General features: G+C 39.8%; 1 protein-coding gene across 1 annotated transcript in view; it reads right to left on the bottom strand.

Annotated features, from left to right (window-relative positions):
- snrnp200 (small nuclear ribonucleoprotein 200 (U5)) overlaps positions 1-21,616 on the bottom strand; it is a 153,248-nt gene extending 131,632 nt beyond the window's left edge. Inside the window, exons 1-6 of the mRNA XM_060931753.1 lie at positions 21,347-21,616; positions 20,437-20,600; positions 20,086-20,257; positions 12,044-12,236; positions 9,381-9,436; positions 4,112-4,207 (exon numbers count right to left, since the gene is read on the bottom strand). Of these exons, the coding sequence (XP_060787736.1) occupies positions 4,112-4,207; positions 9,381-9,436; positions 12,044-12,236; positions 20,086-20,257; positions 20,437-20,600; positions 21,347-21,391 (726 nt within the window). The 5' untranslated portion in view covers positions 21,392-21,616. The remainder of the gene's footprint in view (positions 1-4,111; positions 4,208-9,380; positions 9,437-12,043; positions 12,237-20,085; positions 20,258-20,436; positions 20,601-21,346) is intronic.
- Positions 21,617-21,885: the final 269 nt, after the last annotated feature.

Genomic DNA, 21,885 nt, shown 5'->3' with positions numbered 1-21,885 from the left:
CTTAGGGCCCGTTTACACGAGGACGCTGTCGGGTAAAAACGACTAAATATTTTATCGGAAGTGCCTTTCGTCTACACGGGGACGGCGTTTCCGAGGCTGAAAAATGGAAAAAATTGAAAACGCCTTCCAGAGTGGACAAGTTAAAAACAGCCCCGGTTACATATCCGTCTAAACTACCCAATACGCGAAACTCTGCTCGGATCTGCTCACGTCGGGTACGCGTTTACGTCATACATATGTCATACTGTACATGCCAGCCCGGGAAGTAAGAAAGTAAGTAAAAAAGTAAGAGCATGTCTGATTACATCGATCCAACGGACCTTCAAGCTGCTCTGGCAGCTTTAATAAACGTCCAGGAGTCCTTCGAACATCTATACCGAATCTGCACATATACCGTTAATGAACAGAGGCGGGTATAGTATGCTCTTACTTTTTTTACTTACTTTCTTACTTACCATAGCCAGAGTAGTCAAAGTTTTCACGGCGCAGATGTGCAGATCAGACAAGACGGAAGACGTTGCGCATGCGTGCAGACATAGCGGAGGTCTTTCACAGCACCACCTAGCCGCCTGGCATGCACATCCAATTGAATTCCACACATTTATACGTCACCATATAGACGCAGATTTCCTCCTTGAAAATGATCGTGTAGACACGGAAAAGTGAGAACGAAAACGGACTTTTGCATTTTTGTTTCAGACCGTCCCCGTGTAAAGTGGGCCTTAACCAATTGTAGAAGAATATATTCATTTCTCTGTTTGAATTGACCATTCATATGCCTCACCACACCCGTGTGTGAATACTCATTTTTGATTTTAGAATAAAATGAGGAACATCTCTGAACATGGGCCATGTCTGAAATCACTCTTTCACTACACCCTAGGGAATTCTATATAGACCCCTTTCACTGACGTCACCCGAAACCGGAAGTAAACAGACCCTGCGCCATTTTGGAAGACCAACAAACTCGTGATTAGGGGGAAATAACGGCAACGGTATGTGAACCCACGGGAATAAAGTGGAGTGGCAAACGACTTAAACAAACAAATCTGAGCTGTTTTATTTATGATTTATTGGCCCAACAGTAGACTTGAAAGAAACCTGTGTGAGACTTGGCAAAAAACTGTGGATATAATGGATAAGTCTGTGCATGATCTGCGGACACTTTGAGGTAAGCAAATGCAAGAAACTCAGATTTAAAACATGCTAAATTGGCCTCAAGTTGATAACTGGATGAGGAGCAAGCCTCCCAGACTTCTACAATTTAATAATAATAATAATTTAGGATGGTTTGGGGCTTGCTCTCCCTCCTATTATATAAATAAAGCATAGTTGTTGTGTAGGCATATATCATAAATACATATGTATAATTTGGATAAATTAACCTAAATTATGGATACCTTAATAGTAACAAAAAGTATTAATTTTTCAACTGAAAAGATATATTATTAAAAGATAAATATCAACAAGATTACCTTGGCCATAACTATGTGTAGGTTATTCTTAATAACAGCTGTAATATCACGAACCAAGCTACTAACAACATAATTGTAAGCCTGTAGCCCTTTGTAGGCTTTCAAGTCATCAGCAGTGTAGGCACTGGGTGTAAACAACAAATAGTTTACAATGTCTGGGTAGCAAACAGATGGCAGAATTGGTGTCCGGTCCTCCTTATGTATCTGACACGGAGAAATAATATAAATCGTGCTGCCTACCAGATTACAGTCGTCTGTTTTATTGTATCAGTACTAGTATCACTTACTATACTCAGTCATAGATTAGTCCAGTACAACATGACCAGCTTGCTTTTTTTCCATTTGACTGTCGCAAGTTTTTTTTCAGGCTGGTACAGTCAAAAATTGAAAAAAAGTTTTGGCCTACTAAACTAGTCATCGATTCTACTAGTGTATTAATTGGAGTCGACATGAAAACGTTCGGTAAAAACTTTAAACCAGTACAATCTCTTCTTCAAAGTTTCACCAAATGGTTTTATTTATGCAATTTAAAGCTCATAATACTGTATAACTTTGGTCGAGTAAAAACACGGAGCAAAAACATGGCTGAATCCTGAATGACTCCTATTTGTTTAAATAGGGGACTACATAGGCGGCAAAATGTAGTTTCTTTTTCCCTGCCATGGAAGCGCACTTGTATACGGAGGAGGAAAGCAATTTGCATTACAGCCGTGAGGCGGCTCGGCTCGGTTTTCCCTTTCGGACGCTCTCGTTTTCTGGTAGAATTTGGTAAAGAAAAAAAATAAATATTTATCAGCTTACCGGGTCCATTAACATAAATCTGACAGCTGACAAGGTCGGGATATAAACGAACTTTTGCGTTAAACTGTGTGCTTGGATTCACATCATTTTTTCTGAGTCTTATCATATGGGTCAAACCCATCAATCACAGCCAGTTTCTCCACATACCGTGCCGTTTCTGCAACTGGTAATGTACTCACAACCAGAATTATCACCCATCGTGTCACTTTACTCTCGCTCGTACTTTGTTTTATATTGTGTGAGTGCATGTACTTGGTCTTCCAATATGGCGCCTAACAAAATCTCGCGGCGTGGTGACGTCATGTGAAAGGGGTCTATAGAGGACTATATAGTAAAATTGGAGAATGACCCCCAAACACTTTGACACTACTCCGCTGCGCCGTTATTTATGTCATTACTGCCGCATAATTAAAACGTGCCAGATCAGTCAGTTGGTGGGTTTTTAAAGTAATAAATACATGCATATTTTTTTTAGATAAATACATTATACTGAGAGCATTTCCCACATTAATAAATACAAAATACTTTGTGTCTGCTGCATCTTTCAGTTGTTTTAAATCAAGGTTGAATACTTTCTTCCTTGCTGCTGCCTTTTATTAAATCAAATATGAGGCTTTTAATCAATTCCTTGCTCTGCACTATAACTTATTCTTGTATTTTATCTGTCATTCGATTTTAACTTCTATTCTCTTACTATTTTTAATTGTACTTCAATGTCCGCTTATAGTGCATTTCTTCCCATCTCTTCACCCCAACACACTTTCTTTCAGCACGACTGCAGTGCATGATGCTATATACTGCTTGGTTAGCAACCATCGGTTGTACACTACTTTTCACGGGGCATTGTAGGATACTATGAGCCCACTATATAGGGTATAATAATTCTCACTGTACATTCGGACAGCGCTAGAAAATGGCAAACTCCCTATATAGTCCACTATGCTGTCACTGCTGCGAGGTAGATCACATGAAACAATAACACTTGATCTTTCCAGTGATGCTATTCAGCACGATGAAGTCTTCATGAGAAAAATAATTTTGAATTTACAACAAATTTAATCATAGTTACAATCTGAATACAATTCTGCATCCATCTCCACACCAGTTACTCGTCTGAATTACTCAAACTCATCACTGCATAGATATGAAACACAAAGTCCATCACTTCACAATGGACCGCATATCAAACTAAACAGCAGAACTGACCCTTTCCAATGATACTAGTTGTTCCTCTGTGCATTGTTGAGTAATCCGGTTTGGAAATCACAGCAAATAAAACAAATTGCCTTTTTCACGTTAAGCACCAAGGACATATTTTAGAAAATTGCTAAGTCATAGAGTACCCCACCATCAAGATTCTTATACTGCCAGATTTCAGACAGACAATCTCACGGACACAATTTCAGGGAGAAAGGGGGGGGGGGGGGGGGGGGGAGAATCTCTATAGCCAGCATCTGATAGTGAGCAACATGGAAAAACGTGTTAGTATTTTTTTTTTCAAAGAAGCATTTTTTCCCCCCCTTGACAAAGGTTAATATAAAACTGCAAGTATATCAAATGACTGAAGTTCTACATACATTAGACTATTCGGGGGGGGGAATGATACATAACTAGTCCTTATAATGACCAAGATAAGAACTTAAAAGTAGTGAAGCTACCCTGAAAATAGTTTAAGGCTCATGGGATTAATGCTCATGGTGAAATCTAAAAGAACTCTTGAGCACGTCACTGGCAGACAAGCAAACCTTGCTTTTTCTTTAAGCAAAAATGTTATTTCTCTCTAATGGATATAATCCACTTCAATGAAATGGACTATAGATGGCTTGAATACTTACATTAGCAGACAATGTACATCCCACATCTGCTTCCTCGCCCTCACTGTCATCAGAGCCTTCATCGCGTACTTCTCCAAACTGGTCCTCGTCACCTTCCTAAAAAACGCATTTAAAAAACAAATAAATAAATAAATCATGAATTTTCCGTAAAAGTCGACTGTCCCATGAAGATGGCGTCTGAGGAAGACCGACTTCAGGAAAGGTCACTGGCTTTGTATTTACTCTTCTACGCACACTGTCCGTGCGCTTGCAGAGCTAGGGACACTTCGTTTTTTGTAGGAACCCTCTACTCACTTCCACAGAACTGTCATGTTGTTTTGAGTTTTGCAATGGTTTTAAAACTAGCGTTTTGTATCGGCAAAAAGACATGCCCCGCGCACTGTTGTGTTAGCGCTTTCCGGTTAAAATCACAAAAAACAAATTCTCAAAAACACATCCGATTGATGCGATTGTGGTAGCAACTCGACGTATGCACTCCCAATAATACGAAAATAGACCTAAAAAGCATTTCACTCCGGAGTATTCCTTTAAAACCAGTTACCGCTGTGACGTCTCATACCCAGGGCTGGCTGGCTCAGTGGGGCAGCTCGAATGCCAACTTTGCGGTCAATTTTAACTCTCAAAAAAATATATATTTTTTTATTCCCATTTATGCAGTATACAAGAGTCAAGGATGGAGATGCTATCCACTCAAATTTATTTAAAAATAAAAGGTTCTGCGTATCTCCTTTAAGCATTCTTTCAGCTATGCCATTTGTGCTGTATATGGTTATGGTCACAACAGTACTCATGATCATGGCATGTTCTGATCTTTTAGAATTCCATCCGTGATTCGGAAAGAGGGCGAGGAAACGCTGAGGCTTAGAACAGAGAGGAGACGAGCACGGCGGAACATCATCGGCAGGGCTGATCTAATAGAGGCTACAAACCAAAACGGCTCGTGTTTGCAGTAATAATTTTATTTTTGACAATTCAGAATCCACTACTTCCATAGTGCTTTTAAATAGAAGGCTGTAAGCTTTGTGTTAGTTGTCTCTAATATTTATGTCCCAATATCTTGACCATATTTTAGGATGAAAATAATCATTTTAGATATGTTATTTTATATTGAAAAATTAGCTGTCTCGGAGAGGACATTTTTTTGACACAATTACATACTAATTTGATCAAAATAGTCTGAAAACTTACTGGCATTCAACATTAAAACTTAACTATGTTTCCAATGATATGGAACCAAATATTTGTTTTATGGTATAAAGAATGATTTAAGTGCATCCCTTTTGGAGCCACCTGTGGTCAAAAAAAGCACTTTTTCTAAATGACACGAGTAATTTTACTAAATATGACACATATTGCCATACATTCACCAAAAATAACGTTATCACCAATTTTTTTTTTGCATGGTAAATAGAGCTATCACAGGGCTACAATAAACAACCAAGTTTATTTAGTCAAGCCTTTTGATATTGAAGATAATAAGTGTTAAAATGTGATTTTTAGCTTGCGTACCCTGATTGTAAAACAACCCTTATACAATCCAGACTGGGCACCCACTCAGAAAATTGGCTGTTTCAACCAAGGTGGGGACTTGATTCTCTGGCAGCCAAACCAGATTGAACGCGGTGAAGTTTAGGCTGTCCCACTCATTCATTTCACTGGACAAGAATGAGCACCTTGCTCCAGTTCTGAAGTTATTATTTTTATTCTTAAATTTTATTCGTGGAAAAGAAGAGGGCATACCATAGGGTTTTTGACCTCTCCGTTTGATATAGTTCTACAGAGAATGTCTCCACCCCCCCATTACGTTTAGAAATCTCTAGTTTTTTCCCCCCAATGATTTACTTTTGCCAAATTAAAAAAAAAACCCACCTGATGTCTGTTTCGTTCAAAATTTGCATGTCCAAAAACGCAGCAAAACCTTACCATGCCAATCAATAACAACTAACGGCTAAATGAAGCACTACAAGCATGCTCCCCCACCATGGCAGCATAGTTACCATTACTATGGGGTCAGGTAATTGATCAAAGCCTCCATTAGAGAAAATGATGATGAAACAAACAAGCAATTTTAACTTATAAATTTGCAATCATGACTGTGCATGTGATAGGATGACTATTTTGTAGGGCAATTGGGATGGTTTGTTGCATCTCTTTGTCCTGGTTGGTAATGCAGAGGCTGAAAGGGTCTTCAGCTGTAGCAACAGAATAAAAGGTTGGCCTCCGCAACCAACTTGGTATCAGTATAGTGGACTGCCTTTTTCATCTAAACTATGCCAAGACAGGCTTTGAGGACTTCCCATTTGAGGAAGTTGCAGAACTTTTCGTGCAATGTCATTTGGGGCGTGTGTGAAATCTAATGGCCCTTTTCCACTACCCTTTTTCAGCTCACTTCAGCCCGACACGGCTCGCGTTTCGACTACCTCAGAGCAGCACGACTCAGCTCGCTTCAGCCTTACTTAGCACCCAAAACTCGCACGGTTTTGGAGTGGGCCTGAAGCGAGCCAAACCGAGCCGAGTGGGGCTAGAGGCGTGAGGAGACACTCCCCTGTGCACTGATTGGTGAGGAGGCGTGTCCTCACATGCCCACACGCCCCGCGAGCACGCTGGGATCTGTAAACACCGTAAACCTGGAAGAAGAATAATTACGAATTACGAGAATTTCTGAAGCCTTATGCGCCTCGCCTCATCTATACGCTCTTGCCAGTATCTGTTGGCGTTGTCGGTGACAACAAGCCACAGCACCAAGACCAGCAACACTAACGACTCCATGTTTATTGTTTACTATCCGGGTCGTGAGACTACCGCTTAAAAGATCACTGATGTCACTGTTTGCGCCGCCTAACGACATCACGTGACATCCACCCACTTTCGCTAACTCCACCCAATGTGTCCACCCACTTCCAGCCAGCACGGTTCAGCACGGTTGTAGTCGAAATGCAACTCCAACAGCCCCACTCAGCTCGACTCAGCCCAACTCAGCACAGCACGGCTCAGCCCAACTCAGCCGCGTTTGTAGTGGAAAAGCGGCATAATCCTCATTTACCTTTAGGTACAAAACCTGCATGTGCTATAAAATAATGAATTTTCTTGAAATGATTTGAGTTGACAGATTCCTTTTTCAGAAATTCACTACCTAAAACACCTTATTTTAAGAGCTCCTCCGAACTGCTTTGTCATGCCAAGACTGCACCAGAGGGGCCCCAAATTGACTTCTATACTTCAAATTTTAAAAATACATTTTATTAAAAAAAAAAAGTTACCATCAAATACCTTCAATTCATATTTTGCTGCTTTTTTTGTATTTTGGGGGGTTTCGTTTTCGAGTAGTTCTTATTTCGTCCTTCGCTGGTTCAGCAAAATGCACCTCCATTTTGTTTTTCTCTACTCATGGTATACGAGCTGATAGCCTTGTAGTAGAGTAGCCAATCAGAGCATGCAATTGCTCATATCCAGTGAACGTGGATAGAATAATTAGGGATATTTAGTGTTGGCTGGGGTGCCGTACAAGCCTGTTTGAAGTTGCATCTTTTATTGCTGTGCAATAGTTTATTAGTGCACTATTACCCCTTTTCCACCAAATCAGTTCCAGGGCTGGTTCGGGGCCAGTGCTGGTTCACAACTCGTTCAACTTGCGAGCCAGCTGAGAACCAGTTTGCTTTTCCATAGCTCGGGGTGCTAAGTGGAGCCACGTCATTACATACATCAGTTACATCGCTACGTTTGCATAAACCTTGGCGTGAACACCGAAGCAACAACACCACAGAAGAAGCAGCAGCAGCAACAATAATGGATGACTTCGCATTTGTACAGCTGCTGCTTCTGGCTTTACGGTGCTTCATTGGGATCAGAAAACGGCAGATCCAATATGTTTGTGTTGATCAACAGGTTTTGAGTGGATGGCGATTACGTTCTAGGAGACAGGTAATAACCTAATAACGTTTTGACTCTTACTTACACTGAATGTGAGACGGTTATGTAAGCCTTTGTTATGAGCTAACATTAGCCAGTGTTATGTTGGCTTTGGCAGTCTTGTTATTGTTGTTGGTCTTAACAACTCCGCCCCCCCGCTGACGTAAGCAGTTCTTTCCTCTGGCCCAGCAAAGAGCTGGTGCTAGCCTGGAACCGTTTTTTCTGGCCCCAGAGCCAGTTCTTTGTCAGTGGAAACAGAAAACCCAGTTCCAAACTAAGCACTGGCCCCAAACCAGCCGTGGAACTGATTTGGTGGAAAAGGGGCATACGTGACTGATAAACGATCGATGTGTCTCAAGTTGCAGTGTGTTGTAGTATCTCTAGTGTGCCGAGGACCATTGGCTTCCCTGGATGGATGCCTTTCTACTTTTCTAACAGGGCATTGTTCAGTTTGGTTCATGCAAACATTTACGCACAATGTAATAAAAAGCTTGATAAAGAAGACCCTTTGTTACGATTTGGCTATGCTGCCTTTTAATTGTTTGTGCTTCAAATCAGATGCTTGGTGTAGGCTTCCAAGATTCTCAACACTTTACCAGAATTGTGGCTTACTGTTCCAGACAAAACTGATGTAACTCCAGTCTGTGGACGTATTTGCTTGAACCCGGTTTTTCAGATCAGTCAATACAAATTTTCTTCCGGATTCAAGTCATGCTTTGTGATGGCTACTCCAATACTTGTCTTCTCTTTAAGCCATTTTACGACAGCTTTGGGGATAGGAATTACTGTCTTAATGGAAGACCAAATTATGACAGCTTTAACTTTCTGGCTGATCTCTTGCAGTATTGCTACAGTAGGTCAAGACAGCCCTCCTTCCTCATAACATTTTCTGAAGTACACCAGTCCTTTTTTCTGCAAAAGGGCCACAGAACATGATGCTGCCACCCCAAGCTTCATTAGTTAGATGACTGCTCTTACGCTTTATTTCAAACTAGAAAAGATAAAAACACACACTTGGAGGGTCCACAAACCTTTTATAAAACCTGGAAAACCGATTATAAATTCTGAAAACCTTAAGTTCTGACCAGAAAATCCATGAACATGGCAGCCTTACACAGATATACAGACATGAGCAGCCCTACATAAAGTCATAAAAAAAATTTTTTTTATTCTGTAGAATTGCTGTACTACAGCCATTATCAAACTTTATAATTCATTCATCTTTTTGTATGTTCATCATAATGCACTTAGATGTACATGAGTGGTTGTGGGGGGAGGGGGGAATTATTTGAAAAATGATTGTATTTCACCAATGTTTTCTAGCGACTTTTGTTAATTTTTTTTTTAAATAGAAACTCACCTCTTCATCAGATTCAAACTGCACATTTACGCCATACGTTTCATCGATGTTGTCATCTGTATTGGGGGGAAAAAATGAAAGGCTTTATTCAGATACTTAGAATTAAAAAAAAAAAAAAAACTTTCAAACATTTTAAGCAGTGGCTGAGGATATTTCATGTGAACAACCTAACAAAGACAGAGCAAAAATATCAGCTGTCAAAAACCAAGTCAACAAATTAGCTCAACTCAATGAAAGCAACTGGCAACAAAGTTCATTCATGCTGAGCTGGACCGTGTTATGAAGCCCTGTGCCACGATTAGGGATGGGCATTTCAAGCAAAAAAATACCATATGATATTTGCTGTGAACTGTTCAATCATTTGTGTGCACACACAGAGCAAGAGCTTAACCTAGTAGAGTTTGCACGACACATTGTGTTTTTGGTTTTGCATGTTTCTCCTGTTTGTACAGCAGTATCTAGTCTCTCAGCACTACACGCATTTTACCGGCACCTTTTCGTAATGTGCTCATCTTCTGTTGATTAACAGCTGTTGGCAACCAGCTTTTAGATACACTACCACCACCTTCTGCCAGGAATAATGCATTATTTACTAGCAGATTCCTTGGTGCTGGTTAAAATAAAATTAAAAATAAATAAATAAAAAAAAGCACAAGAAAACATTTAAGACAAGAGGATAGTCACATGAACTACTCAAATTTTTTTTTTTAAATATTTTAATGATTATTCAAACATCGTGATCCATCCCTACGCACTACATCACTTCAATTAACCTAAAATTTAAAGAAAATTGCCAAAGTCCTTGTGGCAGCAGGGGCATGGTCAAGCACTGGTTTGTGAATGGAGAGTGAGGCCAGGGAAGGTGAGTGGCAAAGTGGAAGCGCCTGTTGTAAATTAATGTACTGTCTGTGTGCAGTAAGGAGGCGATAAAAGGGGAGAGGAGCAGAGAGCAAGGATCTCTTCTCCTAGCTGAAATCACGTCTGTGCAGTTGCACACAAGTTTATTTTTGAGACTGCTGAAAAGCATGTTTTGTTCATAAAGGTTAAAAATAAAAACGAACGTGATCCCGCCTGTCTGTCCCAGTGTCCACTGTACTAGGCAGACCCTCCAGGATTTCGCAATGTTGCGATTTGCAACTTCAACGCAAATTCAACCAATCCCCGCAAATTCAGGGCGGTGTTGCAATTATATCCAATCACCGCAACTTTCCCGCAAATTTGACCAATCGTTGGCGTCGTCTTGAGGTAACGTCAACAAACTACCTTCCGCCTTACTTCCGTGTATACGTTCAAGAGAAGCAGCATGTGCAAGTCAGTGTTTATATAGGCTTAAATTCTGTTACTGAAGTGTTATGTTTACAGTGAAGGACTGTGTGCACGTTACATTATTTTTTTTACTTGATACAAGAAATTAATGGATGCCAACATTTTTGCCAAAATGGTATTTTATTTTCCATTGTTTTGGCAGCTTCAGCATCATACTGTGAGATTCTGTTCAAATTGTTTTTTTTTCTTCTATGAAGCCTGAGCCATTTATTTTATTAGTTTATAATTGTTTAATTTAGTCTTCAGGAGAGACTGCCTGCACACAGTACTAGTATTAATAGTTTTTTTTTTTACATGAAAGCTGAGGCATTTATATTATATTTTAAGGTAACTTCATGTTCATGTAACTTCATGTATACAATTGGGGTTGTGCATTTATATATATTATACACACACACACACACACACACACACAGTAAGTTGCTTTGGACAAAAGCATCTGCCAAACACCATAATAACCATCAGCACCTAGCTCTTGTCTAATAGAACTCTACCAGCCTACTGTACCATGATGTCTCTAGTCTCAGCTGAAGAAGCAAAAGCTTGGTCAGAGAAGCATAGGCTAACTATTTTAATGCAGATGCAAATGCTGTCAAACTTTGGAAACAAACATACCATATGTAAATAATTCCTTGTCTATGCATTTGTTCAAGCTTCAACTTCTTAATTACCCTGATCATTCCAGATATCAGATGGTATTTGTAGGCTTTGTTTACACTAGTAGTTCAGCACTCTTGGATTCTCTTAGCTACCTGCACTTGTTACTTGCTTTGAATAAAAACATCAGCTAAATGACTAATGTAATGTAATATTTAATGTACAATATTCAAACAGCAATTACACACAATGTTGTTGATTAATCCGTTTCTGGGGGCCTATGTTAAACACCATGGCGTGTCATTCAAGTAGAAATGGTTTTAAATTTGTGTTCGCCTAGAGGAAATTTAAGGGCCACTTTATTTTGGTCTGAGCAACTAAGAATTCAGGGATACTGGCCCAAGTGGCAACCAAGCACTGACGTTAATTTTTAGCCCTGATTTTTTTTTTTTTTTAATTATACACACAGAGTTATGTTACTTTTTTGTATTACAGACAACTTGGTTATGCCAATGATTTTTCGTATTGTTCTAAACTTGATTTTATAAAAAATGGTATCAAGTATTTTCCTGGGTATCAGTATCAAGTTTGAAATTCTAGTATTGTGACAACTCTAGTCTCACCAAGTGTATAGATTGCTTTTAATTAAAAAAAAGACATGCATTTGATTATTTCAGGCGTCTCATTTGGATGACATAAGCACTTAATATTCTCATGCTGTGACAGAAATTCAGTCTTACCCATATTTTGGAGCTCCTTGTCTCCTCCATAGTCTGTGATCTTCTTGCCCAGGTTGACGAGGACATGGTAACGAGTGTCATCTGCAGGGCCAAGCAGCTGCTCAACCTCTCGCCGTCTTTCCTTATCTCTCATCTTGTCATTTTTTAATACAGCCAAGACTTCATCAGCAGCCCCACACAGGATGTCTCTTGGCTGAGTAGGAAACAGAATTGAGGGTATTTGTACAAAGTGTCTATAAATTTGAATTACTGATGATGCAAAGCACAGGACGTTGTGGAACTGTTGTCTCAGCCAAGAAAAGAACAATCTAACAAGTGACCTATAAATAGGGTTGGGTACCGAAAGCCAGTTCCTATACAATCGGGGTGTGTGTATGTGAGATCTATATATCCATTGACGGGTAACATGAATAACATGGATTCTCTCATGACAATGGCGCCTGTCAAGGGATGGAATACACGATACATTCGACGGCAAGAGAAGTGTCGGTTTTTGAAGTTGACGTGTTGGAAGCAGGAAAAACGGGCAAACGTAAGGATCTGAGCGACTTTGACAGGGGCCAAACTGTGATGGCTAGATGACTGGGTCTGAGCACCTCCAAAATCTTGAGGGGTGTTCCTGGTATGCAGTGGTTAATACACACACAATCTACATTCACTGGATATGAGCAATCACACGCTCCAATTGGCTACTCTACTACTAGGCTATCAGCTCATATAGACCCCTTGCACTGATGTCACATTTACCTTAGCAACCATCGCTACCCTACGCCTGGGGGACAAGCAAACTTTGTTTCCATACTGTTCACATACTGAAGTCAAGCAAAAATGACCAGTGTCTGTTGCCTGAAGAAAACTACAGCTAAAAAAAAGCTCTCCTACCAGATTATTTGAATAATCTTAGTCAGGAAGAAGCGAATAATTGATATGTGGAACTTAGAGTTTATTAGCCGTTATGATCCATACAAAATTCCTCAAAATGACTGGTGCGACGGTGCAGATTTGTGGCCGAGCGTTAGCTACATGTTGGGACATACCTTCTTTTTCCCTGAAAAGTCCCAACACAGAAGAACAGCTGAATTTAATAAAAATTTAAAAAATAAAATAAATAAAATGGGGGAGGGGGGGGGACCACAAAAGCAAGCAAGAAAACCTTTGTGTAAAGACCCCCCCCCGGACATCAGCTTTTGGGAGCAGAACGTTGAGGAAGCCAAAAGCATTTACTCTCAAAAGGACTCCTACCTGAACTGTGGGCTCAATGGTATCCCTGACCCTGCATGTCTCAGCAACTCCACGGACATCTAGTTACACAGCTATCTGCATTCTCTAATTTATACAGTGACACTTATTGTTAAAACAATATCTGAAGTGTTATTGTAAAATAAATATCTTACTCTAGACTTTCCAACAACATTGTAAGCTTTAATTTTAAATAATAGTGGTTTGTACAGTAGTTACAAACTAACAGAATCGGCACATTCCAGTTGTGGTTGGTCATATAGCAACTATAATCACCCTTGTAATAATTTCAATCAACTGTTAATGTTCAGTTCCCTTTTCATTTATTCTCTATTCAGAAGACACAACAGAGTCACATGTTGATAAGTGTGTAACGGACAGTAACGATTTTATCCAAAATAGTTTTTTTTTTTCCTGCTATAGTCGATTTATTTCCACTTCACATGCAGGCAGCTGTTGTAAAGTTCAGTCTGTGTGTGCATCAAACACTCCCAAACTGTAGGGTCATGACTACAGCAGTGTTTTCCCCAGAAAAAAAAATTAAAGCCCTAAATTCTGGCATGATAAAACACAGACAATTGAGCGCCAATGGTGTGAAGCGAAACTAGGGGGGTCCGGGGGCATGCCCCCCCAGAAAATTTTTTGAAAATAGATGCTCTCTGGTGCATTTTCAGGGTCTCAGAGGTTTTAGATACATGATTATCGGATAGATTTTAACAGTGCTTCAATGATTTCTGACCTAAATAGTATTAATGTATACATATTTGAAATTTCACCTTAAAGTTCAACATGCAAGTTAAACTGTTTTGTTATAGATTACTTGGGTATACGAGAGATTTGAAAATCGATGGGGATATCTTGCACTTAATTATCTATGATCAAGTAGTGTTGTAACAAAAATGTGCATGAAAATATGAACAGTGGTTTGCTCCATCTTATGCAATCCAATGAAGAGACTCGATCATCATGACCTCCTGTTGATCACAAAGGGATCTGAACCTCAGAACTGCCACCTTAAAATAAAGCTGCTGTATTACTATAACTGTAATGATTTAGAATGTTTCTGATACCATAATATATGTGTAACTAAAATGCACTGAAAAGTAAGGCAACTGCATATTAAAGTTTAAATTTTGGCACTTTATTAAATGGACTAGATTAAGATTAAAACATATAAAGGAAAAGAAAACTTAATTCATACACTTAAGTTTGCAGAAAGATTATGTATTTATAAACACATTCATGAAGAGGTTGTGTTAATAAGTGTCAAATGTAGCATAATTTCAAATAATAATGATAAGCATATTTGGCAGCGTGATGTCACGGTGAGCCTTTAACAAAAGAATAATCCGGAGCCTTCTTTTGTTAAATGGATCCCAGTGACATCATACTGCCAAAAATGCTTATGATGATTATTTGAAATTATGCTATATTTGACACATTTGGACAACTTCACTTCGTGAGAGTGTTTATAAGTACATGATCTTTCTGCAAACCCAAACTAATGAATTAAGTTTTCTACTCCTTTAAAGCAGATTAATTTTCCTTGGCTTTTGCTTGGCCCAATGTTGGGCAACCCTCTCATAGTCCATCTCGCTGTCATCCATGCTGATGTGGATCAAATTGTCCAGTGAGTCTTCTCCTCGCTTATTAAAGTCAGTCGGCTTTGTCCATCTGGTGGGGGGCAACATCGGCAGCCAATGAGATCGCTTATAATGAATCGGAAACTTCCTGGATGTTTGACGTTTTCATTCGATATTTTTATTGGACGGTTTGAACACGTGATCTTGACACAGCCAACAGATTATAGTTTGTTTACATCATACCATGCGGACATATTACTTTGACAGAATCAACACAAACATTGGGGAAAAAGACCACTTGTTTAACACAAATATCAATCAGTCTGTAAATGGATCTGTTATTTGCTCTCCTATGTATCTAGTTACTTGTCAGTCGGAAATTTTAATGTATCAGTATAAATCTAAGCGTATCGGATTTTAACTAAAGCGACTAAGTGTATCAGCAGGCAGAGCAAGCGTATCGGGCCCAATACGCTAAAACGCTTTGGGGAAACCCATGCTACACCCTGACTCCATGGTGACATTTTGCATAGGACTGGGTTCCTCGGATAACAGACACACAGCTTCAGTGCTCTCTGCTCTTAATCTTTTCTGTTCTTTCAGGATATAACCACACGTCACTCCTTGTTGAGTTTGTTTTGTTACCGAGTTAATGTCCAAGTTGTTTGAAACCGATATGGGTTTTCCGTGTCGAATAAGGAAGCTGCTTCACCTGTAAGAAAATCAAAAGACTTCCATGAAGAAGCTAACTTGAATGCGAGCAGAAAAAAATACAAAACGAGATTCTTAAGCAAACTCTTCCATACTCACTTCTATTTTTAAAAAAATACATTTTAAATACAATCGCAAATTTCTCTGGAGTTTTCAGGCTTAGCTCCTCGTCGTATTCTCTTTAACCACTCATTTCTTTGTTGTTCTTGAAGTATTTGCTTCTCTAACATTTTTCTTGATAGCAGGGAGACGGTAATGCATTTTATCTTCTTCTCGATTTGAACAACCAAAAACAGCATAAAAATGAACCATATTGAAGACAGATGAAGCCTTGCTTACACGAAAGACAGCGTCTCTTTGACCCCCAGGTGGAATTATCACGTGATGTGCGACGTCATACACAAGGGGTCTATACCGTGAGTAGAGAAAAACACAATGGCGAATGTGTTCCTGAACCAACCGAGGATGAAATAAAAACTTTACTCAAAAACAAAGTCAGGAAAAATACAAAACGCCACAATATGGAAAAGTTTCTGATGGTAAGAACTAGGGCTGTGCGATATGGGAAAAAATGAATATCCCAATACATTTTCTCCATTTCATGATATACGATATATATCAGGGTTTTTTCTAGAAAAATTTAGTATGAGGGCGCTCACCATGGTGAGGGAGCGAAGCGGGGGGGGGGGGATGGTGCCGGTTGTCCCCCCCCCGCCGTGCAAAGCCTTTGAAAAATGCTCCAATGGGACATTCTGAGGCTATCTGAGAGGGAAATTGTAACAAATTGTCTGTCAACATTGAAAAAGAAAGAAGTAATCATCTTCTGCCCCGGACAGTCTTTGGGTTTCTTCCGCTTCGTGCCGCGGGATGACATCTTTAAATGACCAAGTGTCAACAAAAACAACTCGCGAACTACTTCTGTCAAAAGCTCCCGCGCCAGTGGGTGAAAGGTCATTCAGTCTCGAGAAATCTCGCTCTACAAGTCAGCTGACCTTGTATGTAACCCATGTCAAATCTCGCGAGAGCAGCCGCAACAAGTAAACAACTAAACAACATGGCGCCTCAGTCTGGAAAACGCCAATTCGGATTGTTTTTGCACCGTCTGGCGGTGTATCTACTATGATTGGAATATTTTTGGAGCAATTATAACGTATTTGATGATCAGACACAGTCACGTAGTGTTGCTGGGATGTTTTCACGGAGTCGGTAAGGGGGCGCACGCCGAGAGTAAGAGGGCGCAGCGCCCCCGTTACCCCGTTTAGACGAAAGCCTGTATATCTCGATATATTTAAATCTCCTCTAAAGGACCCCATGAAATCTAACTTTTACTCTTTACTGTTTTCACTACAATCCCTGCAGATTAAATAACATTCTTGGTTAACTTTACAGGTGGTTTTCAACAACACATTTTACATTTTCATGTTAGTGATTAATCACAGAGTTGAAATAAAACTATTTTTATTCAACAAAGATGTGGCACAAACTGCAAAAACAATCTTGAAAATTGCAACAAAGGGGCAACACAATACAGAGCTGCTCAGAACTCAAATCAAATCAGTGCAAGCTCAACACTGAGAAAGACATTTAGCCTAAATAAGAAAAGTGCTCTTTCATTAAATTATTTTAAAAAATAGATCTCCAAGCTATTAACCTGACTACTGAGAACCACTGGAACATTCACAATAGAGAGAGAGAGAGAGAGAGAGAGAGAGAGAGAGAGAGAGGGAGAGAGAGAGGGAGAGGAGAGAGAGATCTGCAAAACAATTTCTCTTTGCACACTTTTGAACTGAATGTTTTCTGGCTCTGCCTCTTAGATGTGTATAATTCCGGTATTGCCTTCTCTGTAAAATGTCTGCGACCAGGCGACTCATATTTGGGATCGAGTGTGTTTAGTAATTTTTGGAAGCCTGGTTTTTCCACTATACTAACTGGGATCATGTCTTTGGCAATGAAGTTAGTGATTGCATCCGTTATAGCTCTCCATCTCTGACTCGTTTTCTCATATGGGGTGGCTTTGGAGAATGAGGCCGCTATGGTCGTTTGTTTAGCTTGGGGGGGGTTAGCTCGTGGGCAAGTAGTTCGGAGTTTAGGAGACTCTTCATACTGTACCGGGTGAGTTTTCAGGTGATGGAACATATTTGTACTGCTGCTGCCTTTCGTGATGACAGGTTTTTTTTTTTTTTCACACTTTACAAATTGACATTTGCTGTTCCACGTCCTCCTCGCGATATCCAAAAAATGCCAGATGACTGACCCCTTACTAGTTCTTTTAGGAACCAATTCGTCCGCTTCCATTTTTAATTTGTCACTGAAATTGACAGAGCTTACACGGTAGCCTATGCAACACCAGCGATTGCACGAACTGAGTCAGCGCTGTAAACCGGAACTAGGAAATCTTCCCGCCGGCAGTGTTGCCAGATACTGCTAACGTTTTCCAGCTCAAAATATGTTCAAAACCCGCCAAAATGCACTTAAAACCGCCCAATCTGGCAACACAACCAAAACTAGAAAATCTTCCCGGAAGTTCCTTTCAGCACCGAGATGTCGCCCAGGATTGGTTGGTAAGTGCGTGACATTATTGTTTTCTTTACCCTTAGGCAGCCTCTCACGTTACTGCCTGAGGGACAGGGAGAAAACCACCGGAAAATGTTTTAAACAAACGCAAGTCGGAAGATGACCATAAAATACTCGATAGTTACGATATAATTTTATGTATCACACACAGAATTTTCGCGATATATCGAGTATATTCGATATATCGCACAGCCCTAGTAAGAACACCTTTATTTTTCAAGAATTATTATTACTACATTTTTCACAAATTGCTACTGTCATTTTGCTGGTTTGTTTACATTCTAAGTGGAAATGATCGTCAGATGTTTTGAATAGTTTTTATTTATCAAATTTGCAAAAAATAAAAATGCTGTTTCTCAAAATCCAGTGAATGTGGCTATAAGTTATTTCACTCACTTATCATACATAGCATGCTTATTTATTTATATAAATAACAGCTATTCCACGAAATCAAGTTGTACATGAGCCGATAGCTGATCACTCATGTACCATCCCTCATACATTACGCTTGCTCTGACAGCAACACACACCTACCAGTAGACACCTTAAGCCTAATTCAATTTGAAGTTCAAATTTGCCTTAGAAATTAAAAAAAAAAAAAAAGCCTTAACGTTTCATCAATCTTCATGTTGTGCGTTTCTTAAAGTATATATCACAGGTAAATTCAGGAGCAAGATCAATGTAATTCTCCCATTTTATATTAAACTTTGGTCAAATATCTGGTCACATTTTGTGCAATTTTTTTTTTTTTTTTTTACCTTGCGCAGTACCAGAAAAAAATCAGTTGAAATCAAGCCATTTGAGGCAAATTGGTCCGCCTCTGAAAAAACTTGGCATTTGGATTTCCCGGGAAACACTGATTTTCGTGACGTCGCGTGCGGGACACCTCTCTAAAGGCCTCTGCATGCTCTTGCGACAAGGCTTTCGCAGACAGCTTTTCGCAGACAGTTGTAATTTATCGTTGAGCAGGGAGTAATAGGCGTGCGCGATGTTATTCACCGCTACAACGCAAGGGGGTGCGAAGTCACGAAATTGCTAGGATTAGTTGGTGGGTGTGGTTAGTGGAGTGTTTATCCTCCGGTTACTTATAATGACTAGAACTGGAGTCATATAGATGTACGTACTTCCTTGATCAACCGCTCTTTGTGCTGCTCCATCTTCGCTCGTGTTTTTAAAAATGGCGGTAGTGAAAACAAAGCAAACTGGGAAAGTAGGGAAGCGGAAGTGCGTGTACAGTGGATGTAGAGTGGACCAATCAGAGCCCTCTTGTCTGCGAGGCTTCTGCGGTGGTCACAATTTTTGGGAGGTGCGCGCAGAGAGTCTGCGAAGGTGGGGGGCTACGCAGATGCTATCTGCGACACCGTCTGTGAGGACTGCGTTGTCAGCATAAATTGGCCTTAAATCCTATGCCAGCGCTGGTTTATGAGAAAATGACCTGGCGGTTTTCTGCAAATTTCTTCGTTATTACGTAATTATTAAAATGGTTAACAGATGTATCGTAGGAGGGTGTAGCAAGACCAATCTTGATGGGATTAGTACTCATCGTTTCCCAAAAGACCGGACAATGAGAGAGAAATGGGAGCGCTTGGTCTACACAGGCTGTGCACTGAAACCGTGCAAAGCTCACGCAGCCTACTGGCGCTTCTGCAGGTGACGTCACGAATATGGCTCCAGACTCCCTTGGGATTTTTCCAGACGCGTTTTGTTATTTTATTTTTTTTCTGCTGTAGACAGATGGCCTTGTGCAAAATAACCTTCTGGATAAGTGTGTAAAGGGACATACTTTCATATTAAATAAATAAATTGGTCCAGAATATGCTCTTTAAGTATCAGTTCAGGCACCTTTTAAAAGCATAATTTTAGCACCAGTATCAGGGGAGGGGAATAAATAAATAAAATGATACCCCACCCTTCCTATTAATCACTAGTTATTACCTGATCTCCAAGTGCAGCCTGGATGAAGCTCAGGAGGATTTCATATGTTTCTCTGGTCTCTTTGGTCTTGGGCTTGTAAACAATACCCACCATGTCATCAATGCCCTCAGACAGGAGAGTGAACCCTTTCATTTTATTAATATCATGTCTGTCCTCATCTCGCTTTCTTCTCCTAGATAACACAGACAAGTCAAGTGTCACCACTCATATACACTAATGTACAGTATACTGAAACGTAGTTTAGCTAGATCCAGGCGTAAAAGTATTAATGAAAACAGTAGACATTAGACGTGTAACATATTGGTTAGGTTTTGGAGTAACACAGTAAGAACTAGAAACAAAAACACATACTTTGCCCTCCTTTCTTCCAACATTTGTGGTTTTGTTCTCTGACTCTTATCACCCATTTTTGTTCCCTCCAACTTCCCAACCAGTGACAAGACCTCGCCAGTGGGTTCATCTCTCCGTGTGCGGTCGATCAGGGAGCGATCCGCTTGCAACACCAAGTTTGAGTTCTGTAGAGAAAACACAATACTGAGCAAAAAAACACAACTGCTAAACATTCCCTAAAGTATTCTGTAACAACCAAGCAACTAAAATACCACATGCGTTAACTTTCGAGCAGATTCCACCGAAAGAAACTTAAAATTAACTACATCAATCAATATGCACTACCGTTCAAAAGTTTGGGGTCACCCAGACAATTGTGTTTTCCATGAAAAGTCACACTTTTATTTACCACCATAAGTTGTAAAATGAATAGAAAACATAGTCAAGACATTTTTCTGGCCATTTTGAGCATTTAATCGACCCCACAAATGTGATGCTCCAGAAACTCAATCTGCTCAAAGGAAGGTCAGTTTTATAGCTTCTCTAAAGAGCTAAACTGTTTTCAGCTGTGCTAACATGATTGTACAAGGGTTTTCTAATCCTCCATTAGCCTTCTGAGGCAATGAGCAAACACATTGTACCATTAGAACACTGGAGTGAGAGTTGCTGGAAATGGGCCTCTATACACCTATGGAGATATTGCACCAAAAACCAGACATTTGCAGCTAGAATAGTCATTTACCACATTAGCAATGTATAGAGTGCATTTCTGATTAGTTTAAAGTGATCTTCATTGAAAAGAACAGTGCTTTTCTTTCAAAAATAAGGACATTTCAAAATGACCCCTGACTTTTGAACGGTAGTGTACATAAAGCGAATAGCGTAATACTAAAAGCAAAAATTATTCAGAAATAACGAATGTCACACTTACCGCTTTATATTCGTACTGCAAGCTACGCGCTGTAACATCCGCCATGATTTCATTTAATCCTGACTACGTCCCAAAACTATTCGCTAACAAAAAGACAGAGCGCGAGTTTTCGCTAAGAACGCTTCTTTTATGGAACACTCTAGCTACTCGCTAAATGTATTAGATTGAATCTCAGAATTTTAGCGACTTAGCTTCTATAAGAGTCTCAAAAACGTTGCAAAAATGCACAACGCATTTACAACGACATGGCTCGATATGATACAGGTTCCTTGTACTTCCTGAACTATGAGTGAAGTATCGCCCCCATGTGGATTGGAGGTATTTCTGCTCGGAGCCCCCTCATGGCACGAAAAGAAAAATATATACAGTGGTGCTTGAAAGTTTGTGAACCCTTTAGAATTTTCTATATTTCTGCATTAATATGAGCTAAAACATCATCAGATTTTCACACAAGTCCTAAAAGTAGATAAAGAGAACCCAGTTAAATAAACGAGACAAAAATATTATACTTGGTCATTTATTTATTGAGGAAAATGAAC

This window comes from Neoarius graeffei, chromosome 10, assembly GCF_027579695.1.
Source record: "Neoarius graeffei isolate fNeoGra1 chromosome 10, fNeoGra1.pri, whole genome shotgun sequence".
Taxonomy (NCBI): Eukaryota; Metazoa; Chordata; class Actinopteri; order Siluriformes; family Ariidae; genus Neoarius; species Neoarius graeffei.
The sequence above is the reverse complement of the archived record's forward strand: the minus strand, read 5'-3'. Positions and strand labels throughout refer to the sequence as shown.